A 21991-nucleotide genomic window follows, 5' to 3' on the forward strand; every position below is an offset into this window, starting at 1 on the left:
AAATACACCTTTCACTATACTTATACTAAAGCGCTGCATTCGAATCTATAGGCTTTTTTAGACTTCTTTAAGAAATTATCAATTTTTCGATAACTAAATCTACAAGAGTGAACTTTGCTACTTGGTTGCCTTATACAGTATTGATTTTTAATTTCTTATGCTGCCAAGTTCAAGGAAGGTACATGAAGCTTTGTGATAATATTTTTGGTACTTCATTTCAAAATTTCCACTAGCAAATGCATTTCAGACCGTCCTAAAAAACTTCAGTTCTGTGTCTGTCTGTGTGTCAGCACATCCTTGTAATTGGCTCAACCTCTACAATTCTAAACCTATTTTGATAAAATTTGGTATACTAAAGTTCTCATTGTGTCGTACATAATAACGGGTGTTTTTTTCGAGGTATATAACTTTAAGTTGGCGTTACTGTTCAAGATGGCGACCGATTTAACAGCTATCAAGTGATTTATTATCAGTTTGGTTTGGCAATTTATCATGAATAGACTCAAGCCTGAACAACGCTTGCAAATAGTGCCATTTTATTTTGTTTAGCGATGAAGCGCACTTCTGGTTGAATGACTACGTCAACAAACAAAACTGCCGCATTTGGAGAGAAGCTAATCCTCAAGTGTATGTCGAAACACCGTTACATCCAGAAAAACTGACTGTTTGGTGCGCTTTATGGGCTGGTGGAATCATTGGTCCGTACTTCTTCAAAAACGCTGATGGCCAGAACGTTACAGTCAATGGTGATCGGTATAGAGCCATGATTACTAACTTTTTCATTCCTGAATTGAACCATGACGTCCAGGAACTGTGGTTCCAACAAAACGGCGCAACATGTCACACAGCTCGTACCACAATCGATTTATTGAAAGACACGTTTGGTGACCGCCTAATTTCACGTTTTGGACCTGTGAATTGGCCTCCAAGATCTTGTGATTTAACACTGCTAGACTACTTTCTGTGGGGCTATGTAAAGTCATTGGTCTATGCGGATAAGCCACAAACCCTTGACCATTTGGAAGACAACATTCGCCGTGTTATTGCCGATATACGGCCACAAATGTTGGAAAAAGTTATCGAAAATTGGACGTCCAGATTGGACTACATCCGAGCCAGCCGTGGCGGTCATATGCCAGAAATCATATTTAAAATGTAATGCCACAAGATTATCTTGCTGATAAATAAAATTCATGTCAATCGAATAATCCATCGTTGTTTTATTGCAATTTAAAGTTCTATAGCTCTAAAAAATCCCCCTTTAGTTACATATTAATGTTTTAGTATTACATGTGAAAAAATGTGTAGGTATACATTCTAAAAAGATGGTACTCTAACGCTGTAACAAGCTAGCAAAAACGTAATGGGCCCCAATTCGCGAAAAAATCTCTTTCCTGTATCACCTCTCCGGATTTCAGAATTGCAAACTACCCACACAAGAATAGAATACGAGCAATTCATCAAAAAAAATTGTCCTTGAAGATCTCCGTTCATACTCTAAATATATACTTGCATTCTCCTTAGTATTATTCTTATGTGGTGTTCAATTTTTCAATTGAGCGCAAATTGTCGCTACTATTTACAACGCTAATAGGCCACTTTATTATTAAACGTACAGTTATAAACTTGACTATAATTCCAACAAGTAAAAATCTCATCTTCCGAGTCGTAGACTTTTGGTGAAGCGCGATCCTAAGAAAATCTCAGGAAGGTTCTCAAACTGCAAAATGAACTACGACCAAGAAGATATCGATCGCTATTTCGATGCGTTCGATTACATCGTTTTTGCTATCATGTTACTGGTGTCTGCTCTGATTGGAGTTTATTTCGCATTTTTTGCGAAAGTGAAACAGAACACTACCTCAGAGTACCTCATGGGGGGGAAAACCATGGGTATATTTCCTATTTCGATGTCTATGATTGCAAGGTAAGTCTTCTTCTTCGTTTAATTCAAAGTTTTCTGTGATTCAAATATAGTATGGCTCAGTACTTGATACACTTGAATAAAATAAAGAAAATTCACTTTTGAATTTGTCTACAATAAGACGAATAGTAAGTCAATTAACTGAAAAATGTCATCCATGAATTCTTCTTAAATTTCTCCCAGTATTTACAAATGAGCACGAATTTTTATGAAACGATTTAAAAATTTCTAAACGTTGTTGAAGCGTTTTTCCATGATTAAATGATATACCGAACTCAAATGACATATAAATTTCAGAAAATAATATGCACTGTTGCCATTATAACAATTTTAAATTGTAGTAGTAATAGTGAAAATTTTATTAGCTTCAAGCTAGATCAAGTTTGCATCATTCCTATTTTTTTCATTGAAAAATAAATATTTTATTAAATTCAAGTTAACATATAAAGGTACAAAATTCATCACATATTCAACATTTTTCAACAAACATCTAATGAAATTCATCGTCGGAATCCCATTTCGAAGAAACAGTCACAACGTAATCTTTATTACGTTTTTTTCCAATTACTTTGCCTTCAAGCTCGTCACCTTCCAAATTATTCTCCAACTCGTATAATTTCTGCGTGGACATAGCTTGCGACTCGAGATCCCTGGGATCCACCCTGTTCCAAGAAGAACTGATGAAATATTTTTTATCAGTTTCCTGCTGGATGATCTTGACTTCCTTATTGCTTGCAAACGTCCTTTTCAACAAGCTGGCGCCATCTAACGGTTCGTCGATGATGAAATCTTCGTCATCGTTGAAGTCAGAGAAGAACCCTTCGAATTTTTCCACAAAAGGAGGAGAAAATACACGGTAATTGTGCCAAGAACGCAGCACACTCAACACCCTTGATTTAAAATTTTCCCTGTCGATTTTACCTAAACGGGCCAACACAGATAGAAAGCTTTGGAAGACTTCGTCCAGATCTTTAGTGGTTTCGTACTTGTCTAACTTAATACACTTAAATTTTCTGCAATTACAGAAAATATCGGACAACAAATAAAGTCTGGCTATTTTACTCACTGGGTTTGTTGTATCGTGTTTCAATGAGTCAAAAACAATGCTTAGGGAGTCCTCAATAGTATTAATGTGGTTAACGCAGAATGACATAGCACCTTGTATTTTCTCCCTGCTCATACTCAAGTGCTTTATCAGATCGCACAACCTACTGTACTGAGATTCTGTAAGGAATTCGTTCTTGTTCTTCCCTTCCTGTTCAGCAATCAATTCATCAGGCATCCCTAAGGTGTAGTCGATTGGTGCTGGTGGTATCCAAACAGAACCACCCTTCACCATCTTAAAGGGTTTAAGAGACCACATTCTTTGTCCATCACCATTCAAGATAGAAAACAATTTCCATCTATAATAAGTATGTAAAGAAGATCGATAATCAAACAAGAATGCAAAATTGGGATTATTCGCCTCAGTCATCATAATCATAGCTTCGAACAATGGTCCTTCCCGCACTACAAACTCTATCATTCTATGGATAATACAAAGCATTTTTTTGTCTAGTGGAATAGTAACTTTCACTATAGCTGTTGACAGTAACTTTTCAAGATAATCCGGACTGTTTGGCTCTATAGTTTGATCAGTCGGTTGAGCATTGTATGGTAGACCAGAGTAAGGTGGTGGCAGAAATAACTTTGTCAAGCAAGGAGGGATGTAAATGGGATGCAGAGGAATCTCAACACTTTTCCCCCAACTTAATCTCATATCATCTCTGTAACTCAAACCGAGCAAAGCTCTTTCTGCATCTTTCCTACTCATAAAAGCAACGAAACCACAATTGGTATTGGGAAAGTTACGAAACTTTTCCTCTCCTCTAGGCCACATTATCTTTACACTTGCTAATGCACCATATTTTCCAAATAATATCATGAGTTGTTCTTCAGACATCTTAGGATTTAAATTAGCAATGAACAAATTAGTCGAAAAAGGATCATGGCCTTCTGCTTGATGAATTAAGGATACTGCATTAGTATCTTCTTTCTGTAACTGTCTTTGTTTTATTTCTTCCTTCAACGTTTCCAAATTCGAACGTGGTTTCTCTCTATTTCGGTTTTTGCAGACTTCTGTTTCCTTCAGGATTTTAGCACATTCAAGAGCTGTTTTCATTGAAACATTTTTACTCGATATGAAGGGTTTTGGCATATAAATTTGACTCTTCGGAAGGTCTGTAGTATTTGTCGGTTGATCTGAATTAATAATTCCGGATTTTATGAATATCTTGGCTGGAGTGCTCGGAACGTCTTGAAAACTGGTAAGAAAATCTTGAAAAACGTGAGCAGCGGCTTCCTCGTCTTCTCTCATCCTTTTTTCATAACTCCTTTTGGACATTATGATGTTTACAAAGAAATTCAGTTGTAAATTAATGTTTTTCAAAATACGTTGATTTGAACCTTTCAAATTGCTCAATAATGAATTCTTGCACGCATGTTTACGCGCCGACCATAGAGTAGTAATATACATAGAAAATATTCAAATTTGAAATAGAATTTAAAATGCGGACTTTTCAAATTAATTTCCGACAAAAATATTATCCTACAAAATCAAATATTAGTAGTATTATAGTGCCAACTTCAAACATGAAAAATTCATGCTATATAAAATTTTCATTCCTCAAAAGAATTGAATATATAGATCATCTGTTTCAGTTATATTTCAGGAATCAGTATATTAGGAATTCCAGCAGAAATGTATACTTATGGGACTCAATTCTGGATGATAATTGCATCAGAAGGATTTGTTTCTCTAACTATGGCAGTAGCTTATTTGCCAGTTTTCTATAAACTACAAATAACTTCTAGTTATGAGGTAAAATATATGTCCCAGTCTTTTAATCGAATGATTGAATAATTTATTTCTGCAGTATTTAAACTTGAGGTTCAACCAGACAGTACGATTATTTGGCTCAATTTTATTTCTTATGAAAATGTTACTATACATACCAATAGTGATCTACGTACCTGCATTGGCTTTCAGTCAAGGTAAGGATCTATTAATCGTTCTAATTTTATGTACTAATCTTATTTTATTTCAGTAACTGGAATTAATTTACATCTAATCACACCTTTGGTGTGCGTTGTTTGTATATTTTACACAACGTTGGTAAGTTTACAAAATTACATTATAATCTTAATGCACGAAAAACCATATCTAATTTGATCCAGAAATTGTAGTGGAGATAATATGAATCCTATAAAGAATACAATCAGAAGAGGGCCATCACATGTCGTTGATGGAACTAGTAAAAATAGAAAAGGAAATAGAAATGTTGCAATGATAACCATTATAACTATTAGAATTAATTCGTCAGGATCATCTTGATATTCAACTGGCGCATTTTCGCTCATACTTATATCATTCTAGTCTAGATACTACAATTTCCTCCCTTTAAATAATATTGACTTTAATTTTGAAAAATAGTGACAGGAATTTTCTTGCAAGTGAATTAATTATTTTCAAGAACATAATTTTCATAGAATTTTGTTCGATGAAACCATATTCTTCGCTTTTAAGAAATAATAGATATTTACTTACCCTCTGCCAGAATCTTAAAATGTGAATATGTATTTTATGGGTGAATTTTAAGTTTGAATAATTTGTTAAAAATATTCATTACAATTCTTTTTAGGGTGGATTGAAAGCTGTTGTGTGGACTGATACAATTCAAACTGTCGTTATGTTTGGTGCCTTAATAGCTGTGGTATTTATGGGTACTTATTCTGTTGGTGGTTTCAGTGAAGTATGGAAGAGAAGTGTAGACGGTGGACGAATTGACTTCTTCAAGTAATTACACAAATCATTATATTGTCAACAGAATCAGAAAATTCGTAGTTATGGTCGATTTTTCACCTGACTTTTAGGTTTCTTCTGCGGTAAGCATCTTCAGAGGTTTCTAAGTTATAAATTGTAACTCGATGCTGAATTTCTCCACCCACTCTGGTGGAGAGTATTAATTCCTTATTGGGACACAGTTGACATTCAGATCGGAGAAATCCAACGTCTAGTTACAATCTACGACCCAGAAACCTTTGAAGATGCCTACCACAGTAGTAAGCGAAAAGTCAGGAGAAAAACTGAATGAAACCTGTTGAACAATCTGTCCGTGAAAGTATTTACAAAATATTGTTAATTCATAAATAATGATTTTAACGTCTGTGTGTTAGTTGCTCTAACCAGTAAGCCACTGAGAAGGTGGCTTAGTGGTTAGAACATCGGACTAGTTATTCGGAGATTGCGGGTTCGAGTCCCGCTCGGGGAGGTAGTTTTTTCAGAATCAAAAAATTTTCTGAAGCCGTGAAATTAATTTCATATTGTCAATTCAATTTCTAATTTCAGTTTAGATTGGGACCCCACAATCAGACATTCCTTTTGGACGGTAACAATAGGTAATTTCTTTTCTTGGATGGCTTCTTGCTCAATAAACCAGGCCATGGTGCAGAGATGTTTGGCAATGCCATCTCTTCGTTCCGCCAGAGTGTAGGTTGAAAAATATTAGATTTTTCTTCAAGCTCCGTTGAAATCAAACTTATATCTGCATAATTTCCAGAACAGTGCTCATTCTGGTGATAGGAATAATGACTTTGGTCTCGATGTGTTGTTACATGGGCCTCCTCATCTACGCTCATTACTACAAGTGTGATCCTGTTACGAGAGGCTCAATTTATAAATCGGACCAGTTGCTGCCCTATTTCGTTATGCATATCGCTGCTATAATGCCTGGTTTGCCTGGACTCTTTGTCAGCGGTGTTTTCAGTGCAGCTTTGAGGTAACTTCATGCAGTCTGTCTAGAATATATCAGGAAAAGGACAAACACAATTATAATTCTTGAATGTATATTCAAATTTCATTCCATTCATTTTCTAACCTAACATAACCTCCAATCAACATAAAACGCTTGGCTAAATGTACTAGTTATTTGGTTTTACTTCAATTCTCATTCATCTTGCTCTGAATGGGAGAAAATTCTAATCATATTTATCATGAAAGAATGAAAGCATTACATTTTTATCGTTTTCCAATATTCAAACTGTTGAATTTTGCGCATTTCCCAATTTTTCCAGTTCGATGTCGACAGGACTGAACTCGATGACCGGAGTTATATTTGAAGATCTGGTGAAACCGAGAATGAAGAAGCCTCTTACTGAAAGTCAAGCCAGTTTTCTGATGAAAATAATAGTGGTTGTGATTGGTAGCATATGCGTGGCCTTGGTATTTGTTGTGGAGAAAATGGGGGCTTTGATTCAAGCTTCGGGGAGTTTGGGGGCCATAACAGCAGGGCCCTTGCTTGGAATCTTCACGTTAGGGATGTTTTTTCCCTCGGCCAACTCTGTGGTAATATACATTATTTTTTTCGAAAAGAGAGCCAAATATGGCTTTCTGCAGCAAATTGGTTTATAAAGCAGACATTTGAGAATTATACCGAGTGAGTTTTGATAAATAAAGTCCATTGATTCATCTCATTCAATAAAACACTTTTTTCATTTACAATTTTTTCAGATTCGGATCAGTAAAAAGTTATAAGAATTTAATGATTTCACATTGTGAAACCATTAAATAAATTTTCACCTGAGCCGAATCTGAAAAATTTGTTTATGAAAACGGTGTTTCATTTCATGAAAGGAATCTACAGTTGAATATAATGTGCAAATTCAAGACTCACCCAGTATATGGATACAGCATCAAATTTTAGCATGATAAAGGGTGTTTTTTTTAGAGCTATATAACTTGAAATTGCAATAAAACAACGATGGATTATTCGATTTACATGAATTTTATTTATCCGCAAGATAACCTTGTGGCATTACATTTTAAATATGATTTCTGGCATATGACCGCCACGGCTGGCTCGGATGTAGTCCAATCTGGACGTCCAATTTTCGATGACTTTTTACAACATTTGTGGCTTCTTCGCATAGACCAATGACTTTACATAGCCCCACAGAAAATAGTCTAGCGGTGTTAAATCACAAGATTTTGAAGGCCAATTCACAGGTCCAAAACGTGAAATTAGGCGGTCACCAAACGTGTCTTTCAATAAATCGATTGTGGCACGAGCTGTGTGACATGTTGCGCCGTCTTGTTGGAACCACAGCTCCTGGACATCATGGTTGTTCAATTCAGGAATTAAGTTAGTAATCATGGCTCTATACCGATCACCATTGACGTTCTGGCCATCATCGTTTTTGAAGAAGTACGGACCAATGATTCCACCAGCCCATAAAGCGCACCAAACAGTCAGTTTTTCTGGATGTAAATGTCTTTCGACATACACTTGAGGATTAGCTTCACTCCAAATGCGGCAGTTTTATTTGTTGACGTAGCCATTCAACCAGAAGTGCGCTTCATCGCTAAACAAAATAAAATGGACGTAGTGCGCGATACGTATTCCGCACAGAACCATTATTTTCGAAATAAAATTGCACTATTTGCAAGCGTTGTTCAGGCGTGAGTCTATTCATAATGAATTGCCAAACCAAACTGAGAATAAATAACTTGACAGCTGTTAAATCGGTTGCCATCTTGAACAGTAATGCCAACTTAAAGTTATATATCTCGAAAAAACACACCCGATAGAATATGCTACCCCGTTAGTTCAAAAAAATCTCACAGCTTTCCATGAAATCACTAGTTCATTTTTTTTGGTGACTGCTTGAAATTTCGTGTTTTTTTTAGGGAGCTCTTGTCGGGGGAGTGACCAGCATTGCTCTGATCAGCTGGATATCGATCGGCACTCAAATCAACATGGCACAGGGCCTGATACGATTTCCACAGAAGCCGGTATCCGTACAAGGTTGCAAAGTTGACTGGTTATCAGAATATCTTCTGACGTTAGATAACCCGATGACATCAGTGCATCTGGAACCACCGTTCATTCTCTACCGATTATCCTATATGTATTACACTGCATTAGGAACGATTACTGCCATTAGCGTTGGATTGATTGTTAGTTACTTATCAGGATCGAACAAGGGAAAATCTCTGTCCAAAGATCTCTTTTCGCCAGTGATATACAGGTTTTTGGTTAAAGAGGATGTAACTAAAGAAGCTAATTCCACAGTTCCGCAAGAAGCACTACAATTGACCATGGTTGACTGAGGATTTCGTGTAAATAGTAATTTTTAGGCACCAATACTGTTCGTTTCGTATGAGCGAATAATTCTTTCTCTGATTGTTGTAATGTATAATTACAATTCTGTCAATGTTAAAATTCTTAAATATTGAAACAACTATTGCGATTATGTAGCGTTTTCCAATAAGAATGATATATTTTAAAATTGTTATAATGGCAACACTGTATTATTTTTTGACATTTCTTATGTCATTTGTATTTAGTAGGTTATGCCATAATACACAGTGTTGCCATTATAGTCTTTTTAAACTGTACCATTCTTAACCAAAAATCCTTTGTGTCAAGGAATAATAAAAATATTGTGATAAATTTTTTTAATTGTGTCAAAGTATGAAGTTTTTTGGCGATACAACTATGTTATAGATATAACTTTTGAGTTGATCATTGTATATTAGGTTTTTGATTTATTCAATTTGTTTGTTAATAAAAGTTATTTTTGAACCTATATTTTTTTTTCAATTTGCTCACATGTCTGTAATTTGCGAATTTTGAGCCGAAAATTTGAAGTTTATTGCGAAATTTCATTAATACAAAATTCAACAAGCGCACAGAAGCTCTCGACTTCACTTCGGTGCTTCTCCCAAAAAACACGATACACAATTGTGGTTTTGATAATCGAAAATTACAAAAAATCATTTATTAAAAAGAACATCGGTGTACATAACTTAATTGACAATAAATCTCTCAACAGAAGCATTGGTTACCTTAACATTAAATTCCTAGCTAAGCTCCAATTTTCTCAATTTCATCAGAGTCATCGGCGTTCAAAAACTGGATTTTTCTTTGGAAGTGGTCTTCGATAGCCTTGCAGATCCGCATAGATTCTTGACTATCTATCAGATTGATGGCGATTCCACTTTTTCCAAAACGTCCAGTTCTTCCTATTCTGTGCAAATAAGTGTCGCAGTCTGGTCCACCGTTCAGATCTATGGGCAAATCGAAGTTCACGACTATGGTTACTTGTTCCACGTCGATACCTGAAAATATTGGGTTATGTTAGGTAAGGTGAAGTTTAAAAGGCTATTGAGAACATCCAATATAGACTGTAGATTTAGAGTTTTCACACTAGAGACAATGACCTATAATACACTTCAAAATATTCAAGTCGACATAAAGTTAGTTTGTAGACCTGCAACTAAAACTAAGGGTATACTAAAAGTAAGGGTATGGTCCGATTATCATTTAAGAGTGGTTACCAGTGGTTTTCAATGTATCAGGTAACCAGCTTCGTATTTACAGACCGCTTGACACTTGTCAATGATCAACTAAATTTTCCATTGACAGAATTTTGGAGGTTATAAATGGTTGATCTCTATCAATTTGTAAATAACAGATAGTTATTAATGGCTCTGAAGGGTATTTGTTTCATAATTAAAATTATAAAGTTTTTGAGTGTTAGATGTCATGGAAAATATTCATAAACAATAATCTGAAAATTAAAATGACAACTGTCAACCGGAGTGGGCGTGGTTACCGAACCTAACCAAAATAAAAGTACGGTTGCTCTGGTGACAGACAACTCACCCGTTTTTGGGGAATTTGACATGTACGAACCACCAATTTACTAACTGTAGTTACCAAGGAGATATACAGACCATACCCTAAACAACATTTAGGTAACACCTTCCCCAAATTTCATGGAAAAACTAAAAAAAATTTGCAAATTCTTGTATTTTAGTAATGACAACTTAATTGTTGAAAAATTATTGGCCCTTGCATTTTTCAAATAGAAAAAATTGTTATCCTGATGGATTAGAAAGTATAGTTGAATAATTTGTTATGTTACTCCAGACAATTTAATTAGTTACAACTCACCTCTAGACAAAACATTAGTTGTGATCAAAACTTTTTCTTGACCGTTTCTGAAACGATCCAATACGTTTATTCTTTGTTCCACACTCAAATCACCTGTCAGGACTGCTACAGCATGACCATCTCTAGACATTTTTTCCGATAGCCAACTGGCAGTTCTTTTTGTCTAAAATTTGTTTTTATTTTTAATAACACTTATATAAATTCAATATTTGATGAAGAATTGACAAATAAGGATAAAATCAAACTACCTGACAAAATATAATAGCTTGTCCCACACCGACAGTTCCGTAAATATTGGTAAGGGCATTGTATTTGGCCATCTTGCTTCCGCAATTTACATAATATTGTTGAATATTATCTAAACTTTCTTCTTCCCTCTTCAAACTAATAATTATAGGGTTTTTAACAATGGTTTTAGCAAATTCCATAACTTTTTGGTTATAAGTAGCGGAGAAAAACATCATTTGACATCTATCACTGAGCTTCCTGCAAGTTGTCAGTTTTAAAATACCATTTCCAAACTAGGGTGGGTTCACTCACTTATGTATTCTAATGCACTGATCCTGATGACCTTGTTGTGCAATCATAACATCAGCCTCATCTAACACAAAAACTGTAATATCCTGTAGATTAAAATGTCTGTATTTTAAAGCCCAATCCATCACTTTGCCTGGTGTTCCAATAATTATGTGTTCAGTCAGTTTTGTACCACTTGAAACTAAAATAGAAGAGAATATGACTTACTAATAAATGTTTTAACGTTTATTAGTGACTAACCCTCTTCTCCTCTCACAGCATATTTCATTTCAATTTCTGGGCAAAATTTTGCCATATGAGCAGCTACTTCACCAGTTTGGATAGCTAATTCATACGTAGGAGAAAGACAAAGTATCTAAAAGATATTTTGTGTAATGTATTAGATTAACATTAGGATAACATATACCTGAGGATATTTTTTAGATACATCTACTTTGCTAAGCATAGCTAATACAAATGCTGCAGTTTTGCCTGTACCAGATTGAGATTGTGCAATTAAATTTTGTGAGGGTACTGCTAATAGAGTAGGAAGTGCGGTTTCTTGTATCTTAGATGGAGCATTGAATCCCATTTCATATATTCCCTTTAACAAGTTAGGATTTCTACAAATAATCAGTGTGAATAATAAATATTGAGATCTTTAACTCATACACACAAATTCAAGGCTTCAAAAGTCTTAACAGAATGTAGGGGTGAGTTTGGGTTCTGACGTTGAATTTCAATATCATTTTTATTAGTCACAAGACCTTTTCTGACAAGTTTCTTCAATAAACTAGCTTCAGCAAGATTCACCTCATCAACGGAATCTTCGGATTCAGTTTCACCTTTTGTTCCATTATCTCGCAGATCAATTTTTTCAATCTGCAAGTGTACCAGTGAATAACTGATATTAATATTTCTTTAATTTACCTTTGAATTTAAGGCTGAATCTTGTTCCAAGGCATACTTCGACCAATCAATCTTTTGGGCCATTTTGTTTGTTAATAAAAATAGAAACAATTAATTAATTAATTAAATTGTTCAAATTTCAACAGAATTTTTAAAACCAAGTTTTCATAGACCTAATATCCATATGGATATTAGGTTAATAGATCTATGCAGGTTCATAGAATTTACGACGAATACGAATAAAAAAATTATCATTTATACCTTGTTTGCAAATTTTTTGAGGAAATAAGAGCATATTAGAAGATAGTAAAGTAATTTAGAGTTATAAATTGAACTTAAATTATCCTTCGACTTCTTTGTTGTATTACAATTACAACTGTCCTGGGAAAACCTTATGGTTTTCTTTATTTCTGAATTGCTTCTGTCTCTATGGTTCCTCTCATATGGTGGAAATGTGCATGTATCTACTTATCTATGGGAATGTGGTAAAATCGAATGAATTTAAAAAAAATATATTTTATCGCTCAAGTAATTAAAAGTATTGTCGTTTCAAAAATCTAAATAAAAAAAAAGGTAATTATTCATTATGGGTGTGACTATTATTCAACAATACCCTGTGGAAAACAAAACAGGACCGGCTGTTATAGAAATGTTATCCAAGAGAGTACTGGCATTAGGAGCCATTCAACAAGGTCATTTTTTGGTGGATTGTGAAACCTATACTTCGGTTCCTCAATTAGGACACCAAAGAACAGTTCATGTTCTTCACAACTCGGAGCAGCCAGCTACTGTGTTTTCAATTCTCGAAACTGGAACAAAAACAATACCCTTGGTTACTGATGGTTTGTTTGACCTTCTTATGATGAAAATGTCTAGTTTTTACACATCTAAGAAGCAAACTAAAGCAGAGTGCAAAGGCCCCCGATTTGAATTAGAAGATTTCAATATAAAACTTGGAACTATTACAGTCAGTTCTAATTTTAAAGCAGTTATTGTAGAGGTAGAATATACACCGTGTGTTGTTGCTGGTTTGTGTTGGGATCTGATGAAGGAGTTTATGCAAGGTATCCTAGGACCATGTGTGAACAATACACCACCTCCATATTTACAGAATAGAATGCAAGAATTGTATACTCCTATAGACACAATACATCAATACTTAGATCTGTTCATGATTTGTCGTAAGTTAGGTACAACAAATGTAAGAACCTAGGTTTTTTTTATTAATAGATTGTGATTTATCTTTAAGAAGTATTTTATAATTTGAGTAGACTGATTTTGTACTAATTAAATTTTCTAATATTTTATGCAATCATTTTATTCTCCTAATACTATTATTATTATACAAATGACTTTCAACTTGAATTATATTTGATTGTTTCATGCTTGATAAAAATTAATTTTATGTGAAATAAATTTCTAATTTGAGCAAATCATAATTTTTATGTTATCTAGTTCATATAGTTTTCAAGAATAGGTCTGTCGTATTAAACTTTTCTATTATATGTTGAATGGCAGTTGCTCATTTTTTCTTTTGAGGAATTAGAGTCATCTTCAAATTTTGCAAAATATAAGTCTATGATCGAAACATATGACGAATGGGATGATGGGTTGGAAACTAATGGAACAGAAACGTAGATTAAGGTCCTTTCATGGACAGAATAATTTTATATAATAATTATTAGAAATTTTTCCATTAGGATATTTTTCTAGAACTCAATGGTGCCATCTAGGAAGAGTAGCTCAAACCCAGTTATGGTGAGGAGGTAACCATCACAGGATTCTATGCGTGTTGGGCCGCGAGAACAATTAGTTCAGTGAAATGCAGATAGATGGCTTGTATCCAAATTATCTGCTGATTCAATGTCATGAAAAAAATTGGCTGTTCAAATTTGAGCATATTTCAATGTTTATAGGATGTTTTGAGGTCGTAGATTACGAATCCGATAACGATTTCAAGCAGAAAAAATTATCCAAGCATTCAGAGGACAATTTATTATTTTGTCTTGACGATGTGGATTAAGGTTTATTGGTGCAAATGACTCAAGACAACCCCCTCGAATTAGTCTTAGAAAACTCTTAATATCTCGGTTTTGGGGTTTTGTAGGAAAGAACTGATTGCAAAAAGGGGTTCAGCATGGATAATTCTTCATGATATCATATTTTCAGAAAGATCCAAGACAAAGATTTTTTTATCGCAAAATTTTTCCAAGGTTATAGTCTTGGTTTCATGAAAAAAATTGGCTGTTCAAATTTGAGCATATTTCAATGTTTATAGGATGTTTTGCGGTCCTAGATTCCGAATCCGATAACGATTTCAAGCAGAAAGAATTATCCAAGCATTCAGAGGACAATTTATTATTCTGGCTTGACGATGTGGATTAAGGTTTATTGGTGCAAATGACTCAACACAACCCCCTCGAATTAGTTTTAGAAAACTCTCAATATCTCGGTTTTGGGGTTTTGTAGGAAAGAACTGATTGCAAAAAGGGGTTCAGCATGGATAATTCTTCATGATATCATATTTTCAGAAAGATCCAAGACAAAGATTTTTTTATCGCAAAATTTTTCCAAGGTTATAGTCTTGGTTTCATGAAAAAAATTGGCTGTTCAAATTTGAGCATATTTCAATGTTTATAGGATGTTTTGAGGTCCTAGAATCCGAATCCGATAAAGATTTCAAGCAGAAAAAATTATTCAAGCATTCAGAGGACAATTAATTTTTTATCTTGACCGTGTAGATTTAGGTTTAATGGTGCAACTGATGTGACGACCCCGTTACAGGTTTCTACACTGAGTTTTCCCAAAATGTTTCCGAGGTTGTACTCTTGGTTTCATGGAACAAATCGGCATCTAGATTTCATCATGATATCAAAATTTAAATCATATCCAGCCATAAACTCTCTTAGTAAAATTTTCCTAAACGCATTTTTTTTGAGACTCAATGGTTCTATCTAAGAAGAGTAGCTGAATTCCAGTAAGGTAAGGGGTAGCTCATTACAGGATTCTATACGTGTTTAGTCGCGGAAATTTTTAGTTCAGTAAAATGCGGATAGATGACTTAAAGCCTAATACCGTAGACATAGAACATTGAATTTATAGACTTTGGTTCTATGGTCTATGCAAATGACACAACGCCCTGTGCAGGAGCAGGAATGATTTAATTTTTGGGAAATAAGACAAGTAAACAAAAAATGTTGAAAATGCAAGGATTTGAAGTTGATATACAATTTTCTAATTCAAAAATGTGTTCAATTATTTGAGCATATTTTTAAAGAGATATCTATAATGGGTTAAATAAATTAAAATGGTACGATATAAAACGGTTGTTTCTTAATCCTAGAAAAGTTCAATTTAATGTTTTCACTTATATATTTATTCTTCAGGAGAAATCCTGGAAATACATAACTATTTCAGTATCAGCTTTTATATGCTATTGCAATACTTTATGGGGCTCATTTCTTTTTGATGATACCGAAGCAATAGTGAAAAACAGGGATGTCTTACCATCTACCTCAATTGGAGAAATATTTAAAAATGACTTTTGGGGTACGGATATATCGCTCAACAGTAGTCATAAGTCTTATCGTCCCCTAACAATATTATCTTATAGGTGTGTATTGCCTCTGGAGAATGAAAATTGTACTATGCTATAACTTCTATATATTTTTTTTAGATTGAATGTGATTTATTCTAACAATATATTGGATTCATTCCAATTTCATGCAACAAATGTAATTTTATATGGACTCTTGTGTCTTTTGACTATACCAGTTTTTGAATTGTTTCTGAAGAAAAGGAAACATGAATACATAAATGAAATTGCTTTCATGTCTAGTCTCCTATTCACAGTACATCCTGTGCATACAGAATCAGTAGCTGCTATCGTTGGAAGGGCTGATATTCTGGGGTCTATTCTTTTTTTGGTAACTCTCTTGCTATATCATGGATGTTTACAGAAAAATTCGGTGTTGTTATTGTTTATGGCGATATTCACTACTATAGCAGCTGTACTTTGTAAGGAAAATGCAATAATGGCTTTGGTAAGGTTGGTTGATCTTCGAAAATTTGATATAATATTGTCTCATTTTAGGTCATGTGTATGGCATATGATATTTTTCAACAAAAGAAGAAAAAAAGATCTTGGGAAAACATGTTAAATTTATATTTCATTTCAAGGAATCTCATTTTGGTATTCTCTGGATCACTTATTTTGTACTACAGACTGAAAATTATGAATTTTGAAGGCCCAATATTTACAAGTATTGATAATCCAGCTGCTTTTTCTGAAACATTTTTTGTGAAGGTGAATTAATGACATTCCTCATTCGATCGAATTCTTCAAGTTGCTATTATATTTTCAGGTTTTTACTTACAGTTATATTTATATTCTGAATTTGCTCATCCTAATTTGGCCAAATTGGTTATGTTTTGATTGGTCAATGGGTTGTATACCCCTTATTGAAAATTTTTGTGATATTAGAATTGTTGTTGTTTGTTTATTTTGGATTTTATCGATAGCAGCAGTATACAAAAGTCTCAAAAAGATTTACATAACAGGTTTAATGTAAGTATTAAATATTCAGCAAGAGTTTTTACTAAAGTCTAATTTCTTTTAGAGATGGTTCTGTTATGGGTATTTGTTTGATGGTTTTACCATTTATACCTGCATCAAATTTATTTTTCGTCGTTGGTTTTGTTATTGCTGAACGTACTCTGTTACTTCCCAGTGCAGGGTTCTGTTTCCTTGTGGTAATTGGTTTTTACAAATTGGGTAAAAAATTGAACAAAAAAAAGGTATGCTCACTGAAATAATGTGAATACGGAAGTGATTCCTTATTTATGTCTTTCAGATCCGCAAAACAAATTTTTATATTTTATGTATCATATTTGCGTGTCGTACAATAATGAGAAATTTCGAATGGTTGAAAGAAGAAACGTTATTCTCGTCTGCACTGGAAGTGTGTCCTTTGAACGCAAAAGTTCACTACAATATAGCCAAGGTGGCAGCCGATCAAGATCTCAAAGAATTAGCTTTCGTCGAGTACAGAAAGGCATTGGAATTGAATCCCAACTATGAACAAGCAATGAATAATCTAGCCAATCTCCTCAGAGAAGAAAAGAAATATGTAGAAGCTGAAAATTTGCTCAGGAAATCTCTGGATGTTAGGTAGTTGATTAATTTTTAGTTTCCAATATGAGAAATATACTTATACGATGTTTGTTAGGCCAAATTTTGCTGCAGCTTGGATGAACTTGGGTATAGTTTTAACGAATTTGAATAACAGTAAAGAAGCGGAATATTGCTATAAAACTGCCATAAAATATAGAAGCAGATACCCCGATTGCTACTACAATCTTGGGAATTTAGTAAGTATACTGAAATGTATATAAAAACTGCCAGGAATTCACAATCAAACATAAAATAACAAGTAAAACACATATTTCATTGATGTCGTAGTATCTGGACCAAAAACGTAATGAAGAGGCATTGAAGGCTTGGGAAATGGCAGTTTTTTACCGCCCCACCCATGTCGCAGCGTGGAGTAACACTCTAGTCTTATTGGATAGCATGAAGCGCTATCAGGAAGCTCTAGATTTGGCAAAAACAGCTCTGAGTTATAATCCTCTATCACCAGCTCTACATTTCAGTATTGCCAATACCTTGGGAAAAGTACAAGAGTTTGACAGAGCCGAAGCACATTTTTTGGAGGCTATCAATTTGAACTCAAACAATGCACTATATGTTTCAAATTTAGGTATGCATTTGATTTAATTTATTCAATACTTTTGCACTCGAAAGAATTTTGTCTTTGTCAGGGTGATAACGTTTGAATGAATTCACATAACGCTTATTTTCAGTTATTCAGAATATTAAATTATGACAAATTCGAACTTTGAATGTCAAAACTCCAGAATCTGTTCACACCAACACATTCCTAAATAATGCAATTTTTTTGTAATTCAAGCCACCCTGTCTTTCTAAAGGTTTTCGATATCCTTGTAGTGGCCCTCTAAATATAGGGTGTTTTTTTTTTTCGAGGTATATAACTTTAAGTTGGCATTACTGTTCAAGATGGCAACCGATTTAACAGCTGTCAAGTGATTTATTCTCAGTTTGGTTTGGCAATTCATCATGAATAGACTCACGCCTGAACAATGCTTGCAAATAGTGCAATTTCACTTCGAAAATAATGGTTCTCTGCGGAATACGTATCGCGCACTACGTCCATTTTATTTAGTTTAGCGATGAAGCGCACTTCTGGTTGAATGGCTACGTCAACAAACAAAACTGCCGCATTTGGAGTGAAGCTAATCCTCAAGTGTATGTCGAAACACCGTTACATCCAGAAAAACTGACTGTTTGGTGCGCTTTATGGGCTGGTGGAATCATTGGTCCGTACTTCTTCAAAAACGATGATGGCCAGAACGTTACAGTCAATGGTGATCGGTATAGAGCCATGAAAACTAACTTTTTCATTCCTGAATTGAACAACCATGATGTCCAGGAGCTGTGGTTCCAACAAGACGGCGCAACATGTCACACAGCTCGTGCCACAATTGATTTATTGAAAGACACGTTTGGTGACCGCCTAATTTCACGTTTTGGACCTGTGAATTGGCCTCCAAGATCTTGTGATTTAACACCGCTAGACTACTTTCTGTGGGGCTATGTAAAGTCATTGGTCTATGCGGATAAGCCACAAACCCTTGACCATTTGGAAGACAACATTCGCCGTGTTATTGCCGATATACGGCCACAAATGTTGGAAAAAGTCATCGAAAATTGGACGTCCAGATTGGACTACATCCGAGCCAGCCGTGGCGGTCATATGCCAGAAATCATATTTACTATGTAATGCCACAAGATTATCTTGCGGATAAATAAAATTGATATCAATCGAATAATCCATCGTTGTTTTATTGCAATTTGAAGTCTATAGCTCTAAAAAAAACACCCTTTATATCTGAATATAGGTTAAATTCACTCACTTGACAGCGATTTTCAAAGACCCATAACCTTCAAAAATTACCCATCCTGATGTCTACTGTCAGATGAAATTACAGGATCTGGGTCATCCTTATAGATATCTTCTCAGGATTTTGGTATTATCAGAATTTCCAATACATATGCTCGCTCCTCAATGAATCCCTCATCTTTTAATTTTATTAAAGGTCATAAAAATAGCTTCAGCCGTTCTTAAGTTATAAATGTTGTTTTTAGCTTTAAGTGCTTCTCATTTAAAATTTCTTGCCATAATTTTTATGAATTTAGTTAATAATTCCAGGCGTTTTATATCACCGTTGGGGTAAATTGGACAAGGCGAGAAGTATGTATCAAAGAGCCCTAAAAATAGATCCGAACATGAAAACCACACAACTGAACTTGAGAAAGCTGAACAGGAGATGAAAGGAAAAATTTTGGGCGAACAAAATAAAAATGTGCAATATCCTTTGTATTTATTGTGGTACTCGACAAAATAAAATATTCATTGACAATTTTAGTTTTTGTTTTTTACAAAATTGACTAGGTGCAGTAACACATTAGGTTGCAACAGATGAAAAGAGTATTTGTTGACTTTTTCAGGACAGAATCAGCAATAATCATATCGTTTCATTTTTTTAGGCCAAATTTTTTTTTAAAGAGACAAAGGAACTAGAGATCAATAATAAACTTAACTATAATAAAGCATTCAGATAGCTAATTCCTTCTCCATTTTACTCACAACGTGAGTGAATAATTCTAATATTACATAATATGAACACAGAAATATCGTGACAATAACTAAATTAAATTTATTAGGCATAAATCTAAACAGATATCACATAAAAAAAAATTGTGTTTTATCAATTTTCACATTACTAACTGATGAAAAGATTTATTCGTACAAATAACGAAATCAAACAGAATAATTTTCAAGAATAACTATATCAAGAAAATATCTATTTCATCATAAATAACACGAGAGATTTCGTTTACTTTTTAAATTTTATATGGAAATAGATTTCACACAGGTATAACATGTATAGTAAATTGTCTCTACCTAATAATAAATATAAAACAAATTAAACAATGAAAAATATGAGCCATGTAGAAAAAATATTTTCTCCATCGAATAGGCTTACATTACTTGAAAAACACCTGAATAAACCTCAATTCACTCAAAAATTGCTGTAAATAAGTTAATAAAGAAATTAATAAATATAAATTAAATAAATAAGCAGCTCACTGAGATTCGGCATTTGAGTAGAATCTAATTATATCACAAAACACTGGATATGGTTAATCACATTTAATATGTTCTAATAAGAAAGAGGAACAAAAAAAGATAATAACTATTTCTATCACATCATTCAAAATACGTCATCCCCAACGAAACATGAAATTATTAATAAAAACATCGATATTCTCAGGATATCGCACTGTTTCAGCAATAAAGATAAACAAAAAATTGGAACGGGTAAGTGATAAAAAAATCGGCTAAATTCATTTTTCGATGAGAATGTTACTTGGTGTTTATGACCCTATCACATCTAGACATTGACCATCTTTTACGTTTTCCATTAGACAGCTGGACAACAAAATTCCTAAATATATATGTTTGGGTTAAAGTATATTGTCATAACCATAAAAAAATTATCGTTCATTGTCAGCTTGTTTACTTGTACTTGGATTGTTTGGATCAAACTCATTGTCTTTTGTTGTTAGGCCTTCTAATTGTGTGGGCAATTCAGAGCTTTTTACTAGAGAATGATCACTGAGAATGTCAGGCAAGGCATTCCTTCGACCTGTACGACCACTCAAGAGAAAATCATCCAAATTGTGAGTATTGGGATTCGGATTTGATGAAGTGGATGGCTGTTCTTGAGCAGGGTTCATCATTACCATCATCTTTTTCACTGAAAGAAAATATACTCAGATCAAATTAATTGTCCAAAGATGAAACCACGAAAACAAGAAACAATTCAAAGAAAACCCATTACATTATATGACCTTACTCTTGTGGCTAACCTTATATAATAAACTTCAATATTGTTAGTGATATTTCAATTTTATACAAAATTATAGAAAGCTGTGACCCAGAATAATATTGTTAAATTTGTTGGAGATATTAAGTAATTTTTCACTAATTAATTAGTCCAACATTGAAATATGTGACAGGTGAATTGAAATATTGTAAGCCATAAAGTAAAAAGCTTTCTATATGTATTAGACTTTTCATAAAGCTGCATTTTTCCAATAGACATTAAACTCCTACCTGTGGCTTTGAGATTACACTTTTTTCTTTTTTTAATAGTTCTCTTAATTGCGTGCATACAAGTCATTTCTTTACGTAGAAGTTTAGGCATATTTGAGTTAAAACGATACCCAACTTAAAAAAAACAAATTATCTGTAAAAATTAATTGGAATACCTAATTACATACATTTCAAAAGACAAATATTTTCATTGTGACAACTTCCTCCCTATGAAGTAAAATTTATGTTCACTTCTAAAAAGCAGTGAAGAACGACACAATCAAAAGTAGACCGTTTAATTTGACAATTAAAGTTTTCATTTTGATAGGTTAGAAATTATCATAGAAGTAAAAGTAACAGGGCGAGAAAATATACTTTTTTTACTTATTACTCTGAGGTATGTGCAG

At 33.8% G+C, this 21991-nt stretch overlaps 5 protein-coding genes across 5 annotated transcripts; 3 read left to right on the forward strand and 2 right to left on the reverse strand.

Moving 5' to 3' along the window:
* Positions 1–1599: 1599 nt before the first annotated feature.
* Positions 1600–9191, forward strand: LOC123677749 (sodium-coupled monocarboxylate transporter 2-like). The gene is made up of 9 exons (XM_045614442.1): positions 1600–1927; positions 4625–4784; positions 4840–4957; positions 5011–5078; positions 5605–5759; positions 6312–6452; positions 6523–6741; positions 7037–7307; positions 8649–9191. Exons 1-9 carry the CDS (start codon positions 1728–1730, stop codon positions 9069–9071), a joined length of 1755 nt encoding a protein of 584 aa, XP_045470398.1. The 5' UTR covers positions 1600–1727; the 3' UTR covers positions 9072–9191.
* A 536-nt stretch (positions 9192–9727) lies between these two features.
* On the reverse strand, positions 9728–12549 carry LOC123677751 (DEAD-box helicase Dbp80). The gene is made up of 8 exons (XM_045614443.1): positions 12367–12549; positions 12113–12318; positions 11864–12059; positions 11698–11812; positions 11461–11638; positions 11169–11406; positions 10921–11083; positions 9728–10082 (listed from the first exon to the last, which is right to left on the reverse strand). The coding sequence occupies exons 1-8, from the start codon at positions 12427–12429 to the stop codon at positions 9829–9831; spliced, it is 1413 nt and encodes a 470-aa protein (XP_045470399.1). The 5' UTR covers positions 12430–12549; the 3' UTR covers positions 9728–9828.
* A 220-nt stretch (positions 12550–12769) lies between these two features.
* On the forward strand, positions 12770–13652 carry LOC123677752 (mediator of RNA polymerase II transcription subunit 20). The gene has a single exon (XM_045614444.1). It carries the CDS (start codon positions 12932–12934, stop codon positions 13556–13558), a length of 627 nt encoding a protein of 208 aa, XP_045470400.1. The 5' UTR covers positions 12770–12931; the 3' UTR covers positions 13559–13652.
* Positions 13653–15462: 1810 nt separating this feature from the next.
* LOC123679219 (protein O-mannosyl-transferase TMTC4) lies at positions 15463–19845 on the forward strand. The gene is made up of 10 exons (XM_045616678.1): positions 15463–15655; positions 15732–15958; positions 16022–16388; positions 16439–16651; positions 16710–16912; positions 16965–17142; positions 17199–17515; positions 17574–17715; positions 17807–18104; positions 19635–19845. Exons 1-10 carry the CDS (start codon positions 15653–15655, stop codon positions 19754–19756), a joined length of 2070 nt encoding a protein of 689 aa, XP_045472634.1. The 5' UTR covers positions 15463–15652; the 3' UTR covers positions 19757–19845.
* LOC123679224 lies at positions 19790–21885 on the reverse strand. The gene is made up of 2 exons (XM_045616684.1): positions 21606–21885; positions 19790–21246 (listed from the first exon to the last, which is right to left on the reverse strand). The coding sequence occupies exons 1-2, from the start codon at positions 21694–21696 to the stop codon at positions 20984–20986; spliced, it is 354 nt and encodes a 117-aa protein (XP_045472640.1). The 5' UTR covers positions 21697–21885; the 3' UTR covers positions 19790–20983.
* Positions 21886–21991: the final 106 nt, after the last annotated feature.

Source organism: Harmonia axyridis, chromosome 4 (assembly GCF_914767665.1).
Source record: "Harmonia axyridis chromosome 4, icHarAxyr1.1, whole genome shotgun sequence".
Lineage (NCBI taxonomy): Eukaryota > Metazoa > Arthropoda > Insecta > Coleoptera > Coccinellidae > Harmonia > Harmonia axyridis.

Excerpts from the sequence above, each read along its gene's own strand:
- LOC123677749 (XM_045614442.1), top strand. The coding sequence starts at position 1,728 with ATGAACTACGACCAAGAAGATATCGATCGCTATTTCGATGCGTTCGAT. Across the intron at positions 5,079-5,604 it reads GTATATTTTACACAACGTTG|GGTGGATTGAAAGCTGTTGT; the intron begins GTAAGTTTACAA and ends AATTCTTTTTAG. Across the intron at positions 6,453-6,522 it reads TCTCTTCGTTCCGCCAGAGT|AACAGTGCTCATTCTGGTGA; the intron begins GTAGGTTGAAAA and ends CATAATTTCCAG.
- LOC123679219 (XM_045616678.1), top strand. Across the intron at positions 16,652-16,709 it reads CTGAAACATTTTTTGTGAAG|GTTTTTACTTACAGTTATAT; the intron begins GTGAATTAATGA and ends TTATATTTTCAG. Across the intron at positions 17,143-17,198 it reads AAAAATTGAACAAAAAAAAG|ATCCGCAAAACAAATTTTTA; the intron begins GTATGCTCACTG and ends TATGTCTTTCAG.
- LOC123679224 (XM_045616684.1), bottom strand. The coding sequence starts at position 21,696 with ATGCCTAAACTTCTACGTAAAGAAATGACTTGTATGCACGCAATTAAG. Across the intron at positions 21,247-21,605 it reads GTGTAATCTCAAAGCCACAG|TGAAAAAGATGATGGTAATG; the intron begins GTAGGAGTTTAA and ends ATTTTCTTTCAG.
- LOC123677752 (XM_045614444.1), top strand. The coding sequence starts at position 12,932 with ATGGGTGTGACTATTATTCAACAATACCCTGTGGAAAACAAAACAGGA.
- LOC123677751 (XM_045614443.1), bottom strand. The coding sequence starts at position 12,429 with ATGGCCCAAAAGATTGATTGGTCGAAGTATGCCTTGGAACAAGATTCA. Across the intron at positions 12,319-12,366 it reads ATTCAGCCTTAAATTCAAAG|ATTGAAAAAATTGATCTGCG; the intron begins GTAAATTAAAGA and ends GTACACTTGCAG. Across the intron at positions 11,084-11,168 it reads AAGCTATTATATTTTGTCAG|ACAAAAAGAACTGCCAGTTG; the intron begins GTAGTTTGATTT and ends AACAAATTTTAG.